The sequence below is a fragment of the Camelus dromedarius genome, chromosome 24, assembly GCF_036321535.1.
Source record: "Camelus dromedarius isolate mCamDro1 chromosome 24, mCamDro1.pat, whole genome shotgun sequence".
NCBI lineage: Eukaryota > Metazoa > Chordata > Mammalia > Artiodactyla > Camelidae > Camelus > Camelus dromedarius.
Genome location: NC_087459.1, coordinates 15,903,162 through 15,923,413, shown reverse-complemented (window position 1 = coordinate 15,923,413; position 20,252 = coordinate 15,903,162). Strand labels below are relative to the sequence as shown.

The following is a 20,252-nucleotide window of genomic DNA, read 5'->3' as shown; positions in this document are numbered from 1 at the left end:
AACACTTTCAAATAAGGTGGATTGATTTTTTAATGCTTAATTTTGGCACCATAAGAAAGAGATTCAACCCAAAATCTGTCCCGCCTTTCACATCTCAATAAATGTGTCCACTCTCTTAAGCAGCCATGTATGTTCTAGGATAACCATGTCTTTCCTTTTACTATCTTAAAAGTAATCCCACCAATCCACTTGACTCCACCCACTTCCCCTCCATTGGACTCCACCCACTTCTCTTCATCTCCAACCACCAGTCTCAGCCACAGAAGTCTCCCAATTGGTCTCTCTACTGCCACGTTGTGCCTCCCCAGCCCACACACATATACAAAATCCAAATTCCCTAAAGCTGCTGAAGTGATCTATAAAAGGCCATTGCTATGCGGGCTTACAGTACTACTTTGTTTTAACCCTCTAATGACATCCTTATTGCTTTTAGGATAAAATCCAGTCTGCTTACTGTGCCTCCGGGGCCTGTAAAGGTCTGGCCAGGAAGATCTCTTCTCCTCCGTCTCTCCCTCTCATTTTCTAGGCTCTAGTCACACTTTCTACTTCTTGAACAATTCATGCTCTTGCTGTCTCCTCCTGCTGTTTCTTGTGCCTAAATGCACATAAAATACCACACCCTCCAGATGCTCACAGAGCTGTGTGATGTTGACCCTTCACATCTCAGCTCATGGAGAAGGTGTGGAGAAAAGGGACCCCTCCTACACTGCTGGTGGGAATGTAGCTTGGTGCAGCCATATGGAAAACATGGAGATTCCTCAAATAACTAAAAATAGATTTACCATAGGATCCAACAATCCCCCTCTTGGGCATCTATCCAGAGGGAACTCTAATTTGAAAAGATACATGCACCCCAATGTTCATAGCAGCACTATATACAATAGCCAAGACATGGAAACAACCTAAATGTCCATTGACAGAGGACTGGATCAAGAAGTTGTGGTTTGTTTATACAACGGAATACTGCTCAACCATAGAAAAGAAGAAAATGCCATTTGCAGCAACATGGATGGACCTGGAGATCGTCATTCTAAGTGAACTAAGCCAGAAAGAGAGAGGAAAGTACCATATGACATCCTTTATGTGTGGAATCTAAAAAAAAGACAAATGAACTTATTTATAAAACATAAACAGATTCACAGACATAGAAAACAAACTTATGGTTACCAGTAGGGGGAAGGTGGTGGGAAGGGATAAACTGGGAGTTCGAGATTTGCAGATACTAACCTCTATATATAAAATAGATAAACAAAAAGTTTATACTGTATAGCACAGGGAACCATATTCAATATCTTATAGTAACTTATAATGAAAATATGAAAATAAATTTATGTATGTATATGTATGACTGAACTATTATACTGTATGTACACCAGAAATTGATACAATATTGTAAACTGAGTATATTTCAATTTTTAAAAAGTAAAAGAAAAAAAAACTCAGCTCAAATGTCACCACTTCAGAGAGGCCTTCCTGGATACCAGTATTTGAAAGCATCATATGATTTTGCTGTGCACTGGGATATTGCCTGCATTCCCCACAGTGTGTAAACCCCATGAGAGGACACATTTATTTATTCCCAATGCCTAGAGCTCTACGTGGACTTAGCAGATGCTCAGTAAGTATCCAAGGAGCAAATGGAATTCCATACCAGGCAGCACCGTATCTCTGAGATACATGATTTCACAGTCATTCCAAAAGGGAGAGATGCTGGCAGTATTGCCTCCAGCCCCAAGTTAGATTATTGGTTTCTTATTATTGCTCTGACAAATTACCACAAATTCAGTGCCTCAGAACAACACTAACAGTCCTTTACAGCTCTGGAGGCCAGACATCAGAAATCCTTTTCATTTGACATGCTTGACATGCTCTTTCCAGCTGTTGATGGCTGCCTCTATCTGTTGGCTCATGGTTCTTTCCTCAAGGAACTCTGACCTTTTGCTTCCCTCCCCACCTCTCCTATATCTCTCTCTTAAGCAGCATTGTGACTGCATTGAGCCTGCCCAGATAATCTCTTCATCTCCAGGCGCTAAACTTAATCGTACCCGCTAAATCCCTGTTGCCATGTAAGGTAACATTCGCAGGTTCTGAGGATTAGAATACAGACATATCGGGAGGTCATTCAGACTTAATGCTGCTGGCTTGTCACATTCATTTCAGCCAGGAAATAACAGATCTTCTCTTGGGAAAAGGAGGGGCATAATATTTTAGGGACCAAGGTCTGCGCAAACCACCTGGGCCTCTCCACGGTTCACCCATCTTGTAATTCAAAGGCTGATTCGTGCTTTTTCAGACCTCCAGAGCCAGCTCTCCCCGCTCCCCCCTCCTCCACCACCAACCTGGCTTGTCCACATCCAGACGAAGCAGGGAACAGCCTGGGGCCCTGGAACTCACCCAAACTAGACACCCCAACAGGGGCAGGTGTTAGTATTCAGGACACGACTCAAGGCTCACCTGCTTCAAACGCCATGTGGCTGCCGGTTGAAGGAGAGGTCCATGGGGGCAGCTAAGACTAAATCACATGGAACAAAGAGTCCTGCCTAGCTGCAAGCCAGAGAATGGGTGTGCTGCCCGTGTGCAACTGGGGCTTCAGGAAGTGGGGGCTCAGATTGGGGTAAACAGTATAGGAAGGTGGGGCAGGTGATGACCCTCTGTGGGGAGGTCATCAGAGCATATATATATATAGAGAGAGAGGTCTTTTACATACAGAAGGATGTTGTCTCCATCATGTCAGGAGAAGGGATGTGGAAGATGAGTCCAGAGAAGCAGATGGAGAAGATGTGGGAGGCATGGCTTAGTGGCTCCTGTGAAAGAGTGTGGAAATGGCCAGTTAGAGAAATGCCACAGGACGATCCAGTTGTGTGGAGTGAAGATGACGCTTATGGTTTTGGGATGTTCAGAAGCCTTTGTATTCAATTCTTTTCTGTTTGTTTTTGAGGGGTGGGTAATTAGGCTTACTTACTTATTTTGTTTTAGAGGAAGTACTGGGGATTGAACCTAGGACCTTGTATATGCTAAGCATGCGCTCTACCACTTGAGCTATATCCTACCCACCCTGATGATGCTTATGGTTTTAAAATGTAGGTTGAACTATCACTCAGGCCAACAGATCAGGAGATGACTCTCATTGAAGAGATAGTTTATGCTACTCACAGATCCCAGGAGGAGGGAGGGCACCACACCATGGGTGGGGCACACAGGGAAGTACTGGGGGGGGGTGGTCAGGAGGCAGAAGAAGCAAGGGGGAAACGTGGAAATAACTAGAAAATGTAACCTTTATGGCGGTGCCCATGGAAACAGGAGAGGCAGGGTAAGCAGGTTGAGGATTGACTAGTGTGAATAAAATTTCAGCAGACTCTGGGACTTGGGAATGGTCCCTAGTTGTCTGGCCCCTGGCCCTGGGGTGATAAGAGCAGGGAAATAGCCACCCTGAGCTTGAGCCAGATAGAGAAAGCGTTGCGGGATGGGCTCTGGATCAGCTGGTTGGTATTTGAAAGGCATGCTGTCAGGAATATGATATACTCCTTTAAATCTCTAAGAATTAATTAGCCCTTGATGGGGCAGTCCCTCCAGAGACAGCAAAGTCCCATGATGTAAAAGCATCAAATACAGAAACTAGAATAATGTGGTTAATAGACTTATGAACAGCCTTCAACCTAAACTTCCCATTTTCCTGCCCAGGGAGTTGTCTGTCCAGAGAACTCCAGGAGCCACCTTTCATTCTTTAAAGACAGGGCCTCATGTGCACCAACCAGAAATGCTAGTTACCATCCAGGGTTGAGAAAAGGAATATTAAGAACTTCTATTTTCTTCTTAAGCTATAGAAAAGAGAGAGGGGAAAAAGACACATTCCTATAGGGAAAAAAAAAAGACAAAGGCTACAAACAGCCAGTTCAGAAAAGAATAAATAATAAAGAAATGAACAATCATAACTTCCCTTTTCATCGAAGAATTGCAAAAGTAAATAACCATGAGATATTTCTCACTTCCAACAAATATGAAAGTTAATGCTCAGGGTTGGTGAGTACTATGGTGGGCTTTTTAGTTCTTAAACTGAGTTTTTAAAGATCTCTCTTGGGTGCTGTTGGGAAGAGGTATCGAAATTCTTAAAACTGTGCCACCTCTTTGATCGAGTGATTTCACTCCCAAAATTCTCCCCGGGAGGTGAATGCACTAATGCCAATGGTCACCCCACCACTAAGCTAAACGGAAGGAGAAAGGTCCTGAAAAGGGAAATTCCATGGATACTGTCATATTTCCTGCTTAGCCTAAGTTCACAGGCATCTGATTTTTCTCAGCGTGGGGTTGCCATTGACATGGGATTGGATCAGGAGAGACAAAGGGCTGATCTCAGCCAGGTCCTGTCATTTTCTACCCTGTGTCAACGCAGCAAAGCAGCATTGGCAGTGAGTTCCTTGGATAGAACCGTGGCTACATGTCCTTACTTGCATCATTTCCTTTGGCCACCATGACAACTCCAGGAGATGGGTATTCTCATCCTATAGATGATGAAAATGACCTCAGGAAGGTTAAGAAGTGAGCCGATTGGCACACGATAAATGGTTGATCAGGATTCAGACAGACTGACTCCAAAGTCAGTCTGTTCAATCACAAAGTTATCCACCTCCCAAAGGACCTCCCCTCACGGGAACTCAGATTTTTTTTGTTCATAGAGTGAGTCTGGTCCGATGATGTCTGAGTTATCTTCTGGCTCTGACCTTCAACCATTCTCAGCCCTTCCCTGCTCACATCTGCGCCCCAGGGGAGCTGGCTGAGCTGTGAGGATGAAGTGTGCTTGGAAAAGGTGTCCTCTCCAGGACAAGGCACTCAACTGGCCACAGGTTCATCTCCCAGTGGGGACAATGAACACCCCTTTTCTCCTAGGACAACCTGGCTTCATATTCTGGCCTCTACCTGGCTCCCTGGGTCCACCTTGTCCTTTTTAATGACAAAGAAAAAGCTCAGTAGCCTGGCACCCTTTTCCCAGTTAATTTCTAACTAAGGAATCTCTTGATGCCAAAGGTGCAAAACAGAGGCCTTATAATTGCGGGCACAAGTGTGACCCCCAATGTCAATCATTTGGGGTCTCTACCTATTAGGGGAAAAAACAACAACAACCTCACAGCCTAGAAAATGAAAACACGGTGGCAAGAAGGGAAAAACATTCCACCCCCGTGGAAGCAATCTCAGGAAACAGAACCATAGGCTCTGGTTCTGGAGGACAGTGCCAGCCAGGGGCCGATGTGTATATATAAGAGGCACACACCTGTAAACGGATGAACTCTACCTTTGTGGCTTCAGGTAAGGCTATCTGGGTCTCTCTCTTCTAGCTGCTTCTCCCAACCTGGTCTGCTGCTGATTCTCATTCTGTTTGAGGGAGGGGGGCAGAGAAAAATGAAGAGACTGGACACTAGCTTGAGTCGTTACTCAGCTGGCTATTGGCTTCGTGATCTTTGGTAAGTCAGTCTCCCTTTCTTTGAGCCCTACTTCCCTTATGACAACAGCTACAATTTTTTTTCACTCATTCAACGAATATTAGTTAAGTGCCTACTCTGTCCTGGGCCCTGGGGACAGAGCAGTGACCAAGAGCCTCTGCTCTGTGCGGGGCCCCTGCTTTTCACATATCGTGTTAGTTACCCCCCAGGAGGGACAATAAATAAGCAGTCAGTTATTAGCCACCAGAGTGTTTTTCAAACTCCTGGTCACAACCCATTAGTGGATCATGAAATCATTTGTGGATTATATTCAGAATTGTCTTTTAATTAATTACAGTAGAATATGTCAACAAGCAATGCACACAGTCATGGTAAGAACTGTCTTCTGAAACATTCATTTCATGTGTGTCTATGTGTACGGGGACGTGTGTGTATGCGCTCCCAAATGCACACACCCTCACAAGCAACTGTACTGGGTCACGGCCTATTTTCCTTATAGCATATCATGGTCACAAAGGCTTGGAAAACACTTTATAGGATAGTCTCTCTGACCACAGGGGACTTCTTCAAACTGAGCCTCGTACACTGTAGGCACTAACGATCCCTATTTCATAGAGATTCGCTGAGTCTTAGTGAATTGAAATGCATTGCCCAATGTCACACTATGAGTTTACCAATCACAGTGATTGATAAAACAGGGATTTGAATCGTGGTTGTAGACCCCAATCCCATACACTTAACCACCATGCTACTCTATTTTGCTGCTGTAAAAATTGGGGTAGGATTCCCCTTAGGATTATTTCCTCCCAGGGGAGCACTCTGGAAACGTTAAAATGCATTATGATGGTTCATTCTCTCTCAAGTTGCTGGTCCCAAGCCACTTCTTTACAACATGAGAGTTGCATGAAGTCAAGGACTTTGTCTGTAGTGTTCATGTTTCCCTTGGTGTGTAGTTCCCTGTTTGGCAGATAGTAACTACTCAATAAATGCTTATTGAATGAATGAATGCATCTGGGCAAGTTGAAAGTTTCCCAACAGGGGATCGAGAGTTGGCTGTTAAAACCCAAAGCTGTCTCCAATAAGATGGTGAGTCCAGAGCACTACACTGTCTTTTTGCTTCCTGCTCCAGGTGACAGACTCCGCCATCCTTCCAGACTGGGATGCGGGTGAGAATTAAGAGTGGGGCCACAGAGGGGAAAACATCATCAAAGCAAGGACCATGACACACTTTCTGTAGTTCACATGAATGGCATCTCCTGGAGTTGTGCCACGCACAACCAAAGCACTCCTCCCAACTGTGGGGAAGGGAGTTAGATCATGCATTTATCCCACCCGTCTCTGTTCACAGGATTTCAGGTGTCAGGGACCAGGAGGAAACCCCCAAGGGCCAACCTGTCCTTGCCTTTGGGCAGGTCTTCCCAGGACCAGAAGCAGCTGTGAACAGCAGAAAGGATGGGGTGGCTTTTCTCTCCAACCTCAATGCGGATGGTAGTGGTGGTGACCTGCTGGGCCATCGTAGCTGCAGCCGCTGACTCCTCGGAAGCACGTAAGTGTTGTGTGTGGGGGGAGCAAAACCACCATTAGCAGAGGAGGTCTCAGCCCCTCTCCTATCATGCTTGGGATTTGCATAGAATTTATTCTAAATCCATTTCTTATCCTTTAATGCACTCTGGACTCACCTCGGAACTTTACTAAAATGTGGACTCTGATTTAGTAGGTCTGGCGTGGGGTCTGAAACCCTGTATTGGAACAAGCTCCCAAAAAATGCTGATGTTGTCCTTGGCTCACACATTGAGAGGCAAAAGCCTAGAACATCACTAAGGCCCTCTGGCATTTTACTGGAAGGTCAGGAACATACTCAACCACACAGGAGATTTGAACACACCTGAGTGGCTCCCAAATACCTCCCCTTTCACACTTAAGTGACCATTCCATTGGGTTGCATGTTGCTTTTCCTTGGAAAAGGGAACTGGGCCCCTCTCTTCAACCCCAGCTGGACAGAGAGGAGATACCATTGTGTTGTTGTGGTTAGGAGCACACAGTCTGTGGTCCTGCCACCTAAGGTTGTGTCCTGGCTCAGCTGCTTACCAATGGAGCAAGTGGCTTAAACCTTCTGAACCTCAAGTTTCCTCATCTTTAAAATAAGGGGAAATATAAAGGTCATCCCATAGGGCCATTAGAGAGGATTCAATGAGATAATGAATGAAGAGGGCTTATCCCCGTGCCTGGCATATAAACGACAGCTCACCATCTCTACTGTAATTATTGCCACAGAGGAACACACAAAGTGTGACTGCCACAACCAGGTAGAGAGAGGAGGCAGGGAAGGAGATCTGAGCAAAAGGCGTAGAAATTACCAAGAGGGCCAAGGGGTGACAGCGTCACCTAAATCCTACCAAAGTGTCCAGAACTCTGCATCATTCCTCTGGGGGTGGAAAGGTGGATGTTTGAGAAGACACAGCTAGAAGACAATGCTTAATACAGAAAAATGAAAGTGGACGTTCAGACATCATCAGGGGAGTTTGGTGTGTTTCTTTTGGAAGAGGTCGGCCAGGGACTAAGTCTTAAAGTACACAGGTATCCTAAGGGATGTAGGAAAAGTCTCTGGGTGACCTCTGGGTGATCACTGGCCCGGCTGTCCCCACTCTGAGACTGGGCTCTTTTGTCCACAGGAAATTGCTCTGAGTGTCACAGCAACGCCACCTGCAAGTTGGACGGGGTTGCCACGACGTGCTCCTGCCAAGAGGGCTTCACTGGCGACGGCCTGGTGTGCATGGACCTGGACGAATGCGACCTTCCTGGGGCCCACAACTGCTCCGCCAACAGCAGCTGTGTGAACACGCCAGGCTCCTACGCGTGCGTCTGCCCTGACGGCTTCCGCCTGAGCCCAGAGCTCGGCTGCACCGACGTGGACGAGTGCGCGGAGCCGGGGCTCAGCCACTGCCATGCCCTGGCCACCTGCGTCAACGGCGAGGGCAACTACTCGTGCGTGTGCCCCGCGGGCTACTGGGGGGACGGGCGGCACTGTGAGTGCTCTCCGGGCTCCTGCGGGCCGGGGCTGGACTGCGTGCCCGAGGGCGATGCGCTCGTGTGCGCCGATCCGTGCCAGGCGCACCACATCCTAGACCAGTACTGGCGCAGCACGGAGTACGGGACGGGCTTCACCTGTGACTTGAACCTGGGCGGCTGGTACCGCTTCGTGGGGCAGGGCGGCGTGCGCATGCCCGAGACCTGCGTGCCCATCCTGCGCTGCAACACGGCCGCGCCCATGTGGCTCAACGGCACGCACCCGTCCAGCGACGAGGGCATCGTGAGCCGCACGGCCTGTGCGCACTGGAGCGGCGACTGCTGCCTGTGGGACGCGCCCGTCCAGGTGAAGGCCTGTGACGGCGGCTACTTTGTCTACAACCTCACGGCGCCCCCCGAGTGCCATCTGGCGTACTGCACAGGTAAGCGGGCATCTCCCTCCATCCCACCCCAGGCCCGATGGGCCTCCAGAGACTGGAGCGCATCCTTGTTGACTGTCTGTCTGTGTCTATGACTCTGCAGACCCCAGCTCCGTGGAGGGAACGTGTGAGGAGTGCAGTATTGATGAGGAGTGCAGATCAGATGATGGTAGATGGCACTGCCAATGCAAACAGGACTTCAACATCACTGGTGAGTCGGGGGGTGGGGTGGGTGGGAATGGGAGGTGCTGAGAAATGTCAGCAACCAGGGGCGGCATACATTCCTGGGTGCGAATTGGGTGCCTGGGCGGATGACCCAGGGAATGCATATTATCCAGTCTGAGTGAAAAGCCAGTCCAGTAATAGTCATTAAAACCAGCAGGAAGCTCTCTGGGCTCTCGGAGTCTCCTCTTAGTTAACAGGAAATCTCCCACAGCTTGGGGAACCACCTCGCCTACACCCCAGCCGTCTTTCAGAGGCCCCCCTACACCACAGTGGACATGCGGGTGGCGGCCACCTGTTGGCCAAAGACTAACTGAGCCATATTCCTGCAGCAACAAGAACACAAGAGTGGCCTCCAGTCTGCGGTGTCTGGGCTGGGCCCTCCACTGACCAGCTGAGGACCCTGAGCAGGGCTCTGGCCATCTCTAAGCCTGTTTCCCCATATGTATAAGTGACTCAGATTTCCCAAATTCCAGTCATGATTTTATCACATCCAAGTACCAGTTTTACCATTTTGTTTTATCCAAGTACCACCTATACTGACATTTTTATTAATTTTTTTTCCAAATTGATTGCATCCTTCTTTTAAGTAAACTTGGGACATTGATGCCCACTACTAGGTTTATCTGTGGTAAGTAACACTTACCTTAGAAAGAAGGTAACAGTAAAAATGAATACAATGAAAGAAAGCTACTACATTTCAGCAGCTGTGCAACACTTAAATTTTTTAAAATCCATCTGGATGCTGTTACATGTCCCCAGATACTTAGCCAGAGGTCCGCGCTCTGCTGTTTTAAAAGAAAAACCAGCAAGTACAAGACATTGAACACATTAGCAGCATTTGAGGACTGTTTCCTCGATGCAGAAAGGATGGAAAGAAATTGCGATTAATTTATTAGCTTTTTTGTTCGTTTGGTTGCTTACTGTTTTGTTTTGTTTTACTGGGATTGAATGTTATTTAGTGCTGGGGCAGTGAAGAGCCCCAAGATAACACTGTCCTCTGAATACAGCCTACGCTTAGAGTAGCATGGGTTGATAGTTGTTTGCATGGATCCATCCAATGAAGCTAGTCTTGTGTCTCCCTCACTCTGAGAGGGGAGACCACAGTGTGACCAGACTGGGGCGACTGTGAATACCCCTAGCTGGTGGCCAACTTGACTAGCTAGGCCTGGGTCTTAGGATGTGCTGGGCCCTGAATTGTGGTCACTAGCTCCAATCCTGCCTTCCCTGACCATTTCAGATCTCTCCCTCCTGGAGCACAGGCTGGAATGTGGGGTCAATGACATCAAGGTATCCCTGAGCAAGTGCCAGCTGAAGACCCTGGGCTTTGAGAAGATCATCATGTACCTGCGAGACAGCCAGTGCTCAGGCTTCTCTGAGAGCGGTGACCGGGACTGGGTGTCTGTGGTGACCCCGACCAGGGATGGCCCCTGTGGGACAGTGATGACGGTACGTTCTTGCCAGCGTGAGACAGGGTTGGAGCACTGCCTGGTCAAAGCTCACTCTACCACTTACTAGTTGTACGAACTTGAGTGAGTTCTTCAACCTGACTGGCCTCAGTTTCCTCAACTGTAAAATGGAATAATAATAGTGCTACTTTATAGGGTTGAGAGGGTTAAAGGAGTTAATGTGTGTGATGTGATTAGGACAGTGACTGGCACATAAGTGCTCAATAAATGTTAGCTTTAAATAAAGAGGGCAATCCATGGTGATAGATTACCCTATCTATTATTAGGATAGATTACAGATGGGAAAGTAGGGCCCAGACAGGCAGTGACTATTCTAAGCCAGTGGGTATCAGTGCTGGGTTCAGAAGCAGGGCTTTGTCGCTGGTGGCCCTGGGAAGCAGGGTCTGCATCACTGATGTTTGGAGAACTGGGACCTCATCTACAGAAGCCAGCCCCAGAGGGACGCAGAGGTAAACGTTTGTGTGAGTGGGCACGGCTTCCTCCCATCCCCCTCATTCCCCAAAAGTAAAAGAAAGAAGACAAAAGAAGCGAAGGAAGAAACCGTCATTTGCCAAACCTGGCTTTTGAAATTCCACCATTAATGATGACTCAGTACATGATTTTCAGTCTTTTAAGTGTTGGTGAGGGGAAGCACGGGGTGATGGGAAGCATCCAGGCTTGTTAGACAACCCCCCCCCCCCCCCAGTATGTGGGCAAGTTACTCAGTTACTCAGCTCCTGTGAACCTCTGTCTCTTCATTACGAGACGGGGAAGTGGTAGCTCTGCCTCAGGGTCATTCAAGGGCTAATGTAGGGTTGCAGGAGGAGCATTTAGCTTGGGATCAGGGTGGGGGTGGGGCCTAGCACCTGACTCGTGCTCATAAATGGTTGCATTGTAACTTTTGATCCCGGAAACTGGGAGGGCAGCTCACAGGCGGCTAGAGAAAACGCCTTTGGCTTTGAATCCTCCTCAGATACTGTGCCCCTTTCTCCCACTTCCCCACCCCGACACAGAGGAATGAAACCCATGCCACATACAGCAACACCCTCTACCTGGCAGATGAGATCATCATCCGTGACGTCAACATCAAAATCAACTTTGCGTGCTCCTATCCCCTGGACATGAAAGTCAGCCTGAAGACCTCCCTGCAGCCAGTGGTCAGGTGCGGCCAGAGAGGGTCCCCCATGTCCCTGGCTGGCTCCACCCCCACAACCCCTTAGCTTCCCTGGTAACGGCCACCCAGCGGGGCAGAAGAGGGCAACTGGGAGGCAGTGTTGGACGCCATAAAGAGCCCAGCTAGGAAATCTGGAGCCCATATTCAAATCCTGGCTCCACCACACAGATGACTTTGGGAAGTTGATAGCCCCACACTGGTCTCAGTCTTCTGATATGTGAAATGGTCTTAGCAATACTGTGCTGCTTTTCTTAGTTTTTTTGGGGTAGGGGTGGGGAGGTAAGTAGGTTTATTTATTTACCTATTTATTCTTAGAGGAGGCACTGGGAATTGAACCCAGGACCTCATGCATGCTAAACATGCACTCTACCATTTGAGCTATACCCTCCCCTCTAGTGCTGCCTTTCTTAGAAGCACAAAAGTGCTCTGCAGATGTGAATCCAAGATTAGGGTCCTTGGCTTATTAGAGGGGTTGGGTGGTTAGACCGAAGGGAAGAAGGGAGGAGCCTCAGTTCAGACCTGCTAGGGCACTGGGCAAATCGTATCCCATACTTGGACTTCAGTTTCTTTCTTTCTCTATAAATAGGAATTTGAACCAAGAGGGGTTTGCAAATGATGCTTCTTGGAGTTTGAGGTCTTTAAGGAGGTGGTTTGGGGTGTGAATCAGAGAAGTTCTACCCACATTGGGTGCCACATGAGGTTTTATTATTTGAAAAAATAAAAGGATCCTGTTGCTAAATAAACTCAAAAAATCTCTGAATAGGATGAATCACAGGCCAACAATGCTGATGCTGGAAAAAATAATAATTGTAATAATAAGAAGCATTTATGGAAAGCTGCCTACATGTCAGGCTTTGTGCTAAGTGCTCTACATGGAACATTGCACTGAAATCTTAGCACACCCTAGGGGGTGTGAACATTACTATTATTCTCCTTATACAGATACAGAAATTGAAGCTCAGAGAAGGTTTAGTAACTCGTCCAAAGTTGTAGAGGCTAGTAAGTGACAGAGCTGGATTCGAACCCAGGCCATCAGGCATAGAGCCCCCATTCTACCATGACCATTACTTTGAAGCTTGCCCGTGGTCACATATTCTCTGGGCCAACAGACTTGGGGAAGGACACTGGACACTGATGAGGGTGCCTGGCTGACTGGAGGAAGGAGATTGCTCATGTCTACCTTTCTCTGGAGCATCTCCTGGCCAAGCAGCGCCCTGGAGCAATGTGGCCATGTACCAGGCCTGGTGGCTTCCAGGGAGTAACACATCTGTGTGCAGCTCTCTCTCTGGTTTGAGCTGGAAATCTCATCCCAGTCTAACTCTTTGAGTCCAAACCGATAACCCAGTTCTTGCCTCTAAAATGGACTTCCACATTACTGAGTATTTCTCATGCACCCCACTTCCTGGGGCATCAGCCCTTACCCCGAGGAATTTACATCAGTGTAGCTATTTTTAATGGACTTTAAATATCCCATCTTCAAAACTCCAATCTTCTGCTGTAGGTAGAGCCAGAACTCTGAATTAGGCCTGTAGGACTCATAACCCATCTTTTTAAACTGTTCTAGATTGAGATCCAAAAAACATACACTTGAATGCAGAGGCCACCAACTGAGGCGGTAGGCCTATTACCCAAAAATACGGCCTGTGGGTTAGCAACATTAGCATCACCTGGGAGCGTGTTTGAAATGCAGAACCTTGAGACCCACCCCAAAGCCACAGAACCCGAGGGGACCTGTGTGTGAGCCTTGCAGTTTGCAAAGCAGTGGTTGGTGGGCTCTGGTTCTACTGCTGGGTCAAAAGGCAGTTAGCTGCCAGGGACTGGCCAGGAAGGCAGACCAGAAAGGGTGGCCTGCTGTGGCCTCCTCAGCTCTGGTTCTGCCACCAACCCCTCTCCTCCTGCAGCGCCCTGAACCTCAGCGTGGGTGGGACCGGCATGTTCACCGTGCGGATGGCGCTCTTCCAGACCCCTGCCTACACGCAGCCCTACCAAGGCTCCTCCGTGACCCTGTCCACCGAGGCCTTTCTCTACGTGGGCACCATGCTGGATGGGGGCGACTTGTCCCGGTTTGCACTGCTGATGACCAACTGCTACGCCACGCCCAGCAGCAATGCCACAGACCCCTTGAAGTACTTCATCATCCAGGACAGGCAAGGCCCAGGGACGGAATTTGGGGTGGGGGAGTCTTTGGACTTGGATGAATGCAAATATATTTTTTTTAACTTTTTTTTATCGAGTTATAGTCATTTTACAATGTTGTGTCAAATTCCAGCGTAGAGCACAATTTTTCAGTTATACATAAACATACATATATTCATTGTCATATTTTTTTCTCTGTGAGCTACCACAAGATATATTTCCCTGTGCTATACAGTATAATCTTGTTTATCTGTTGTACATTTTGAAATCCCAGTCTGTCCCTTCCTACCCCCCACCCTCATGGCAACCACAAGTTTGTATTCTATGTCTATGAGTCTTTATCAGTTCTGTATTTATGTTTTTTTGTTTTTTTGGTTTTTTTAGATTCCACATATGAGTGATCTCAAATGGTATTTTTCTTTCTCTTTCTGGCTTACTTCACTTAGAATAACATTCTCCAGGAACATCCATGTTGCTGCAAATGGCATTATGTTGTCAGTTTTCATGGCTGAATAGTATTCCATTGTATAAATATACCACAACTTCTTTATCCAGTCATCTGTTGATGGACATTTAGGCTGTTTCCATGTCTTGGCTATTGTAACAAAGTATATCTTTATATTCATTCACTAGCTGAAATTTAGCTTTGCCATTCATTAGGAATATAGGCAACAAACCACAGAAATATTAGCAGGACACGTGAAAAAAGTTTTCACACATCAATACTTTTTAGTTACTATAGCATTAGAATTCTGCTAGATCATATTATTTAAGGTATTATCAAATAGACATATAGTTGTAAATAAATATATTGATATAATGAATATGTAAATACATAAGGCAGATATCAAATGTTTTACTATTTTGAGAACTATGTTTCAGTTTAATTGGTTTTCTTTATAGTCTTATATAATTTATTGTGTGTGTATAAGGTAGTATTTTTGAGGAGAAATGCCTGGGTTTCACCAGATGGCTGAAGGGGTCCAGGACTTGTAAAAGGATGAGAAAACTGATTGAAAGGCAGGCTGGGACTTGACTGGGAGGAACACAGTTAGCCACGGGCCAATTGAAGCAGGGAGGACACAGATGGGCTGCTTTTTACTCAATCACATCAGAGAGTCATGAACCACACAGTGAGAAAGAAGTTCATGTTTTCATTCATAAATTGAACAGATATTTTTGGAAGCTTACTGTGTGCCAGGCTGTGTGGTTAACAGTGACTAGAAGGGACAAAAATCTCTGCCCTCTTAGAGCTGACATTCTAAGTGGGGAGACCAACAATTCCAACAATTAAACAAGAGTGAAATCTGTGGCAGGTTAGGAGTAAAGGGATGATAGAGGAAAAAAAAAAGCAGGGAAAGGGGAGGGGCATTTGCAGTTTGAATAGTGCAGTCAGAGAAAGCCCTCCCTCTCCCCCACCGGGAGACACTGACCTACTTCTGTTCTCTTAGCATCTGCCTGGTTACATCAAGGGAAGTCTCAACTGGGTGCTCGTCTGATGCTCACAATTCTGTTATTTGCTAATTTCCATTTGCAACAAGAAGAAAGGAGAGCAGAAGTCCGTTCTGGGCCTTTTACAGTCATCAGTGTCTAAGTAAAATTTAATAGCACTCCTGTAATTTGTATTTATTTATATGGTCATGTTTTGTATATGACAAGTAACCCTGGTTTGCTATTTGTGTTCATGGTCTTCTAAAAAAATAGGTTATTTCAGCCAAAGATGTGTGTAGATTTCAAGAAAAATGGTAAGAAAATAATAATACACACGTTGGGAAACAGAGGAAGACATGCTCGAAAGTGGTTTCTAGATAAGGCAAAAAAGAACTGAAATTTGAGGGAGTTTGGCATGACCACGACTGGGGCATCGTGGAGTTTCGGGTTCCTATCTTGACCTTGCTGTTTCTTGGCTCGAGACACAAGTCAGCTCATCTCTCCGGATTTTCATGTTCTCATATGTGAAATAAGCATCAGTATTACCTTCTGTGCAGGGAGTTTGATGCTTTTTTTTGGTCTGAGTATAAAAGTGTTAACTTTAGGAGAGTTTCAGCTCCGTACAGCTGACATTTTTATTGTAGTATCACATATATGCAGGACCTACTGTACCCCATCTATTGTGATAAGCACTTTGAAAATTTTAACTCCTTTCATCCTCACAATTATCTTATGATGTGGACTACAATTAGGATTCCTCACACATCGATAGGGAAACTGAGGCGCAGGGAGATTAAGTAAATTGCCCACGGTCACACCACGAGCTAATAGGTGGTAGAATGAGATTTGAACCCAGGAAGTCTGTCCCCAGAGCGTTTGCTTAACCAACCATGTTATATGATGTAACCCTTCCAGATGTCCCCGCACTGAGGACTCAACTGTCCAAGTGGTGGAGAACGGGGAGTCCCCTCAAGGCCGGTTTTCCGTCCAGATGTTCCGATTTGCAGGAAACTACGACCTGGTCTACCTGCACTGTGAGGTGTATCTCTGTGACACCATGAAGGAAAAGTGCAAACCTGTGAGTCCCCTCCCCTCCCTCAGCTGGCTCGCCACACCCTCCCCCCACCCAGCTCCCGTCACCAAAGACATTTGACCACGAGGTTAAAAGATAACAAACATTTCTGCTGTGTTTCTTTCTCTCAGTCCGGGGTAGACTGAGCTGTAAGATGAGGTGGGTGTGGTCCTAACCTGTTGGGAATTTAGGTGGAATCAGGGCAGTGCAGTAGGTAAAGGTTCAGGCTTATCTGCAAGCCTGTGTTGTGACAACAGAAACTGATATTCTTTCTGTTTTCTGTTTATTTTTATTTTTTTTTCAACTGAAGTACAGTCAGTTGCGATGTGTCAATTTCTGGCATACAGCACAGTGTCCCAGTCATGCATATACATACACACATTCGCAGAAACTGCTATTTTTAAGTACTGCATGTAACTTATGTGTGTTAACTTCTTAATACTTCCCAGCAACTCTGTAAGAGATGTATTTTACTACCCCTTTTTTCTAGATGGGCGGGAAACTTACCTGGTTTTCCTGAGATCATACATCTCACAAATGGTAGAGCTGGGACATGAAGCCAGGTATACAGGTCTCCCAGTAACTCCTGCCTCTACCATCCTCAAGTCCCAGCCTGAGGCAGGAGGATGCTCCTGTGAAGGGCGCAGCCCACTCCCTGTGGCAGGACCACATTCAGTCTCCCTCAGGCAAGGGTTTCTTTGTCACCCACTCCCTGCAGACCTGCTCCGGGACCAGATTCCGCAGTGGGGGCACCATAGACCAAAACCATGTCCTGAACTTGGGTCCCATCACACGGAAAGGTAAGCGGGCCCCTCTGTCCTGCCCGTTCCTGGTGAGGCATGCTTTCTGGAGATGAGGAGGGAAGACAGAACCTGGCACTTGGGATCTCACTGGGACCTGAGAAACTGGAGCAAGTGAATTCTGTGAGGCGAGGTTGACTGTAAGCTGCCTTCCTTCGGCAGCTCTCATTCATTCATTCATTGCACAGATGTATTCTCGTGCCTGCCGTGTGCCAGGCCCTGTGCTCGTGGTTAGGGGCTGTCATGATGCGTAATTAGAGACACAAACCCATTTCCTGTGGAACTTATGGACCTGTAGGAGAGACATCATTCAGATAATAATCCATCTCTGCAATTTCTCTGTCAAGAAAATGTATCAGGAACTCTGAGCTCTTCCAGCGGGAGAACCAGACCCAGTGTGAAGCACTGGGGAAGAATGGCCCTGAGACTTGGGAACTGAGAAGTGATTAACTGTGAGGGATCAGGGGAAGCAGGGAAAGGGAGGAGTCTCAGGTGGAGGGTAGAGCGAAGGCAAAGGGCCTGGTAGGAGGGAGCCCAGCCTGCTAGAGGAACCGCGAGAAGGCCAGGCAGGCTGCAAGGAGGAGGAGGTGGATGTAGGTGAGTTGTTACAGGTAGCAGGCCAGACCGTGGGAAGCCTTGTGGTTCTTCTTCTTTTTTTTTTTAATTGAAATATGATTGACACATAGTTCTTGCTAGAGTTCTGGGCCTTTCTCCTGAAAGTAGCTGGCAGCCCCTGAAGGGTCCAAGCAGGGGCGTGACATGATCAGACTGGGGTTTGTAAAAGAGCACTCACTGCAGGGAGGGGAGCAGATGGAAGGGGCCTCTCCTGGGCTTCCCTGGGGGCTGATTCTTCTGTTTCCTCCTGCAGGGAGCCAGGCCACAGTCTCCAGGGCTGCTCCCAGCAGCTCAGGTAAGTTCAGGTCCTCTTTGCACGAGGACCTGCACCTGAACCTTCCTTTGGGGCTTTTATCTGTGGGTCCAGGGTGTGCTGGGAGTGCTCGGCCTGCTTGGTCTGAGCTCTGAAGAGGCGACTGCATCTCTGGAAACTCTTGGATCTGGGGCTGCACATACGCACGTAGACCTGTGCTGTCCCACGATAGTGCGCACATGCGCATGGGTGGAGGCACGCACAGACAGGTGCTCAAGAACCTACATCACCCACACACGTTTGCACACTCACACACATGCGGTCACATGCACATATTCATATTTACACACAGAGATGTGTGACATCTGCAGTGGCATGCCTGCCTTTCTTCATACACAGACATACACATGCTTGTTACACACCTGTGCACAGTGGACAAGCATGCACTCTACATCTGCACCGTGGGCACTTCCTGAAACTTCATGGCTCGTCTCTGTCACCGTTTACAGGATTCATTCAATGGGTGACAAATATATGTCGAGAGCTGCTATGTGCCAAGCACAATGCTTAGTGCTGGGGTGAATACAGCAGACAAACGAGAAACCCTGTTTTTCTGCTTCTCTGCTCCTCTGACCACAAAGGCCAGGGACCAGTGGCATTTTCATGGCCCTTGATTTTTATGGCCACTGAATTATGTGAAAATCTGGATGAGAAGTAAAACCATGTAACTGCTGCCTTGCTTGGCTCCTGGCACCCAGATCTGAGGGGGTTGTTACACCAGCCTAGTGTTTGACCTGAGCTAGTTCAGCCCTGTATCAGTGATCTCAGAGCTGGAGAGTCAAGGTGTCCCCAAGAGGCCTGCCCTTTGTAAATATTCCTGAAGGTCACCAGCATTGAGTAGGTTGGTCACCACACAGGCGTGCCCTGTTGAAGGAATACTAACCTTAGTGCCTGAGGAAAGTCTGCCTTATCCAGACTGTCCCACCTAAGAGGGCACTTTTTCTATTTTTCTACCCAAGATGGGCACCTTTTTCTAATTGGTTTTCAAGGCAGATAAAGAGAAAGCTTCCTTTTCCTAACTGATCATCCCGGAGAAGGTGTCCTTTCCTAACTGGTCAGTCTAGAGGAGGCATCGTATGTTACTTTTGCACAAGGCACATCAGTGCTGGCAGCAGCCCTGTAATTACTGTCTTTTCAGGGCTCCTGAAGGTCTGGCTGCCTCTGCTTCTGTCGGCCACCTTGACCCTGATGTCTCAGTGATCAGCGGCCGGAAGCCCTGTGCCCTGTGGCTACCAACTCTCTTCCTGCTGACTGGCGAGGTGATGCAGGCTAGCACTCCAGCCACAGAAAAGGGAACTCACGCTTCAGTCACTCTGCTCCTATCTTCTCCCCTTTAATCCTTGCTATCAGAAAACAGCCTGTGTCTTTAAATGCTGTCTTCTCTCAAAATGGGACTTGTGATGCTTCTGCACATGAGGCCCCTATCTCCTTAAAGAGTGTGGCAGAATAATAATTTTCAAAAGCTCAGTCTGCGAGTCCTTCATTCACTGGACAAATATTTATCGGGAGCCTGTGCTTATAGAGGCACTGTCCATGGTGCTAAGGATCCAATGGTGAGGGAAACCAGACTCTGATCCCTGCCCTCATGGAGTTCGCCGTCTGGTCACAGAAACTGGGTTCAACTCTGGTTCTGTGACTTTAAATAAAATACATAGTGTCTCTGAGCTTCATCCATCTCCACAATCAGTCCGTCAGTTAAGAAGTATTTGCTGAGCACCTACTATGTGCCAAGCACTGCTGGGGATGCAGCAGTGAACGATCCCTGCCCTCCCGAATCTTAAGGTCTGTCAGGGGAAAAAGAACTTGAACATGTAATTATCAGTGTGTCGGGCATTGCAGAAGTGGTGGATGTACCGGGGGCCTGCTGCTTCTGTACCATGGGGATAACAGTGATACCCTCACAAGGTTCATCCAGTTTTCTAGAACATTTATTTGAGAACCCAGTAGGAGCCAGGCACCAAGCTGGGTGCCAGGAAAAGACCAATGTGAATAAGACAGACATGGGCCCTGCCTTCAGGAATCACAGTCCTTGGAGGTGATGTACCTGGCATGTCCCAGGGACCCCTCCATCCTTTGCACTTCTCCCTCCCAATGCAGAGGATGTGGATCTGTTTACAGAGCCTTGTTAGCAGAAGTAGAAAGCAGACCATTAACCCCATT

General features: G+C 47.4%; 1 protein-coding gene across 1 annotated transcript; it reads left to right on the top strand.

Moving 5' to 3' along the window:
* Window positions 1-5,067: 5,067 nt before the first annotated feature.
* Window positions 5,068-19,559, top strand: UMOD (uromodulin). Its single transcript, XM_010982577.3, has 11 exons — window positions 5,068-5,301; window positions 6,784-6,981; window positions 8,108-8,884; window positions 8,985-9,092; window positions 10,344-10,552; window positions 11,565-11,713; window positions 13,627-13,872; window positions 16,208-16,370; window positions 17,083-17,164; window positions 18,033-18,074; window positions 19,231-19,559. Exons 2-11 carry the CDS (start codon window positions 6,888-6,890, stop codon window positions 19,290-19,292), a joined length of 1,932 nt encoding a protein of 643 aa, XP_010980879.3. The 5' UTR covers window positions 5,068-5,301; window positions 6,784-6,887; the 3' UTR covers window positions 19,293-19,559.
* The last annotated feature ends 693 nt before the right edge of the window (window positions 19,560-20,252 follow it).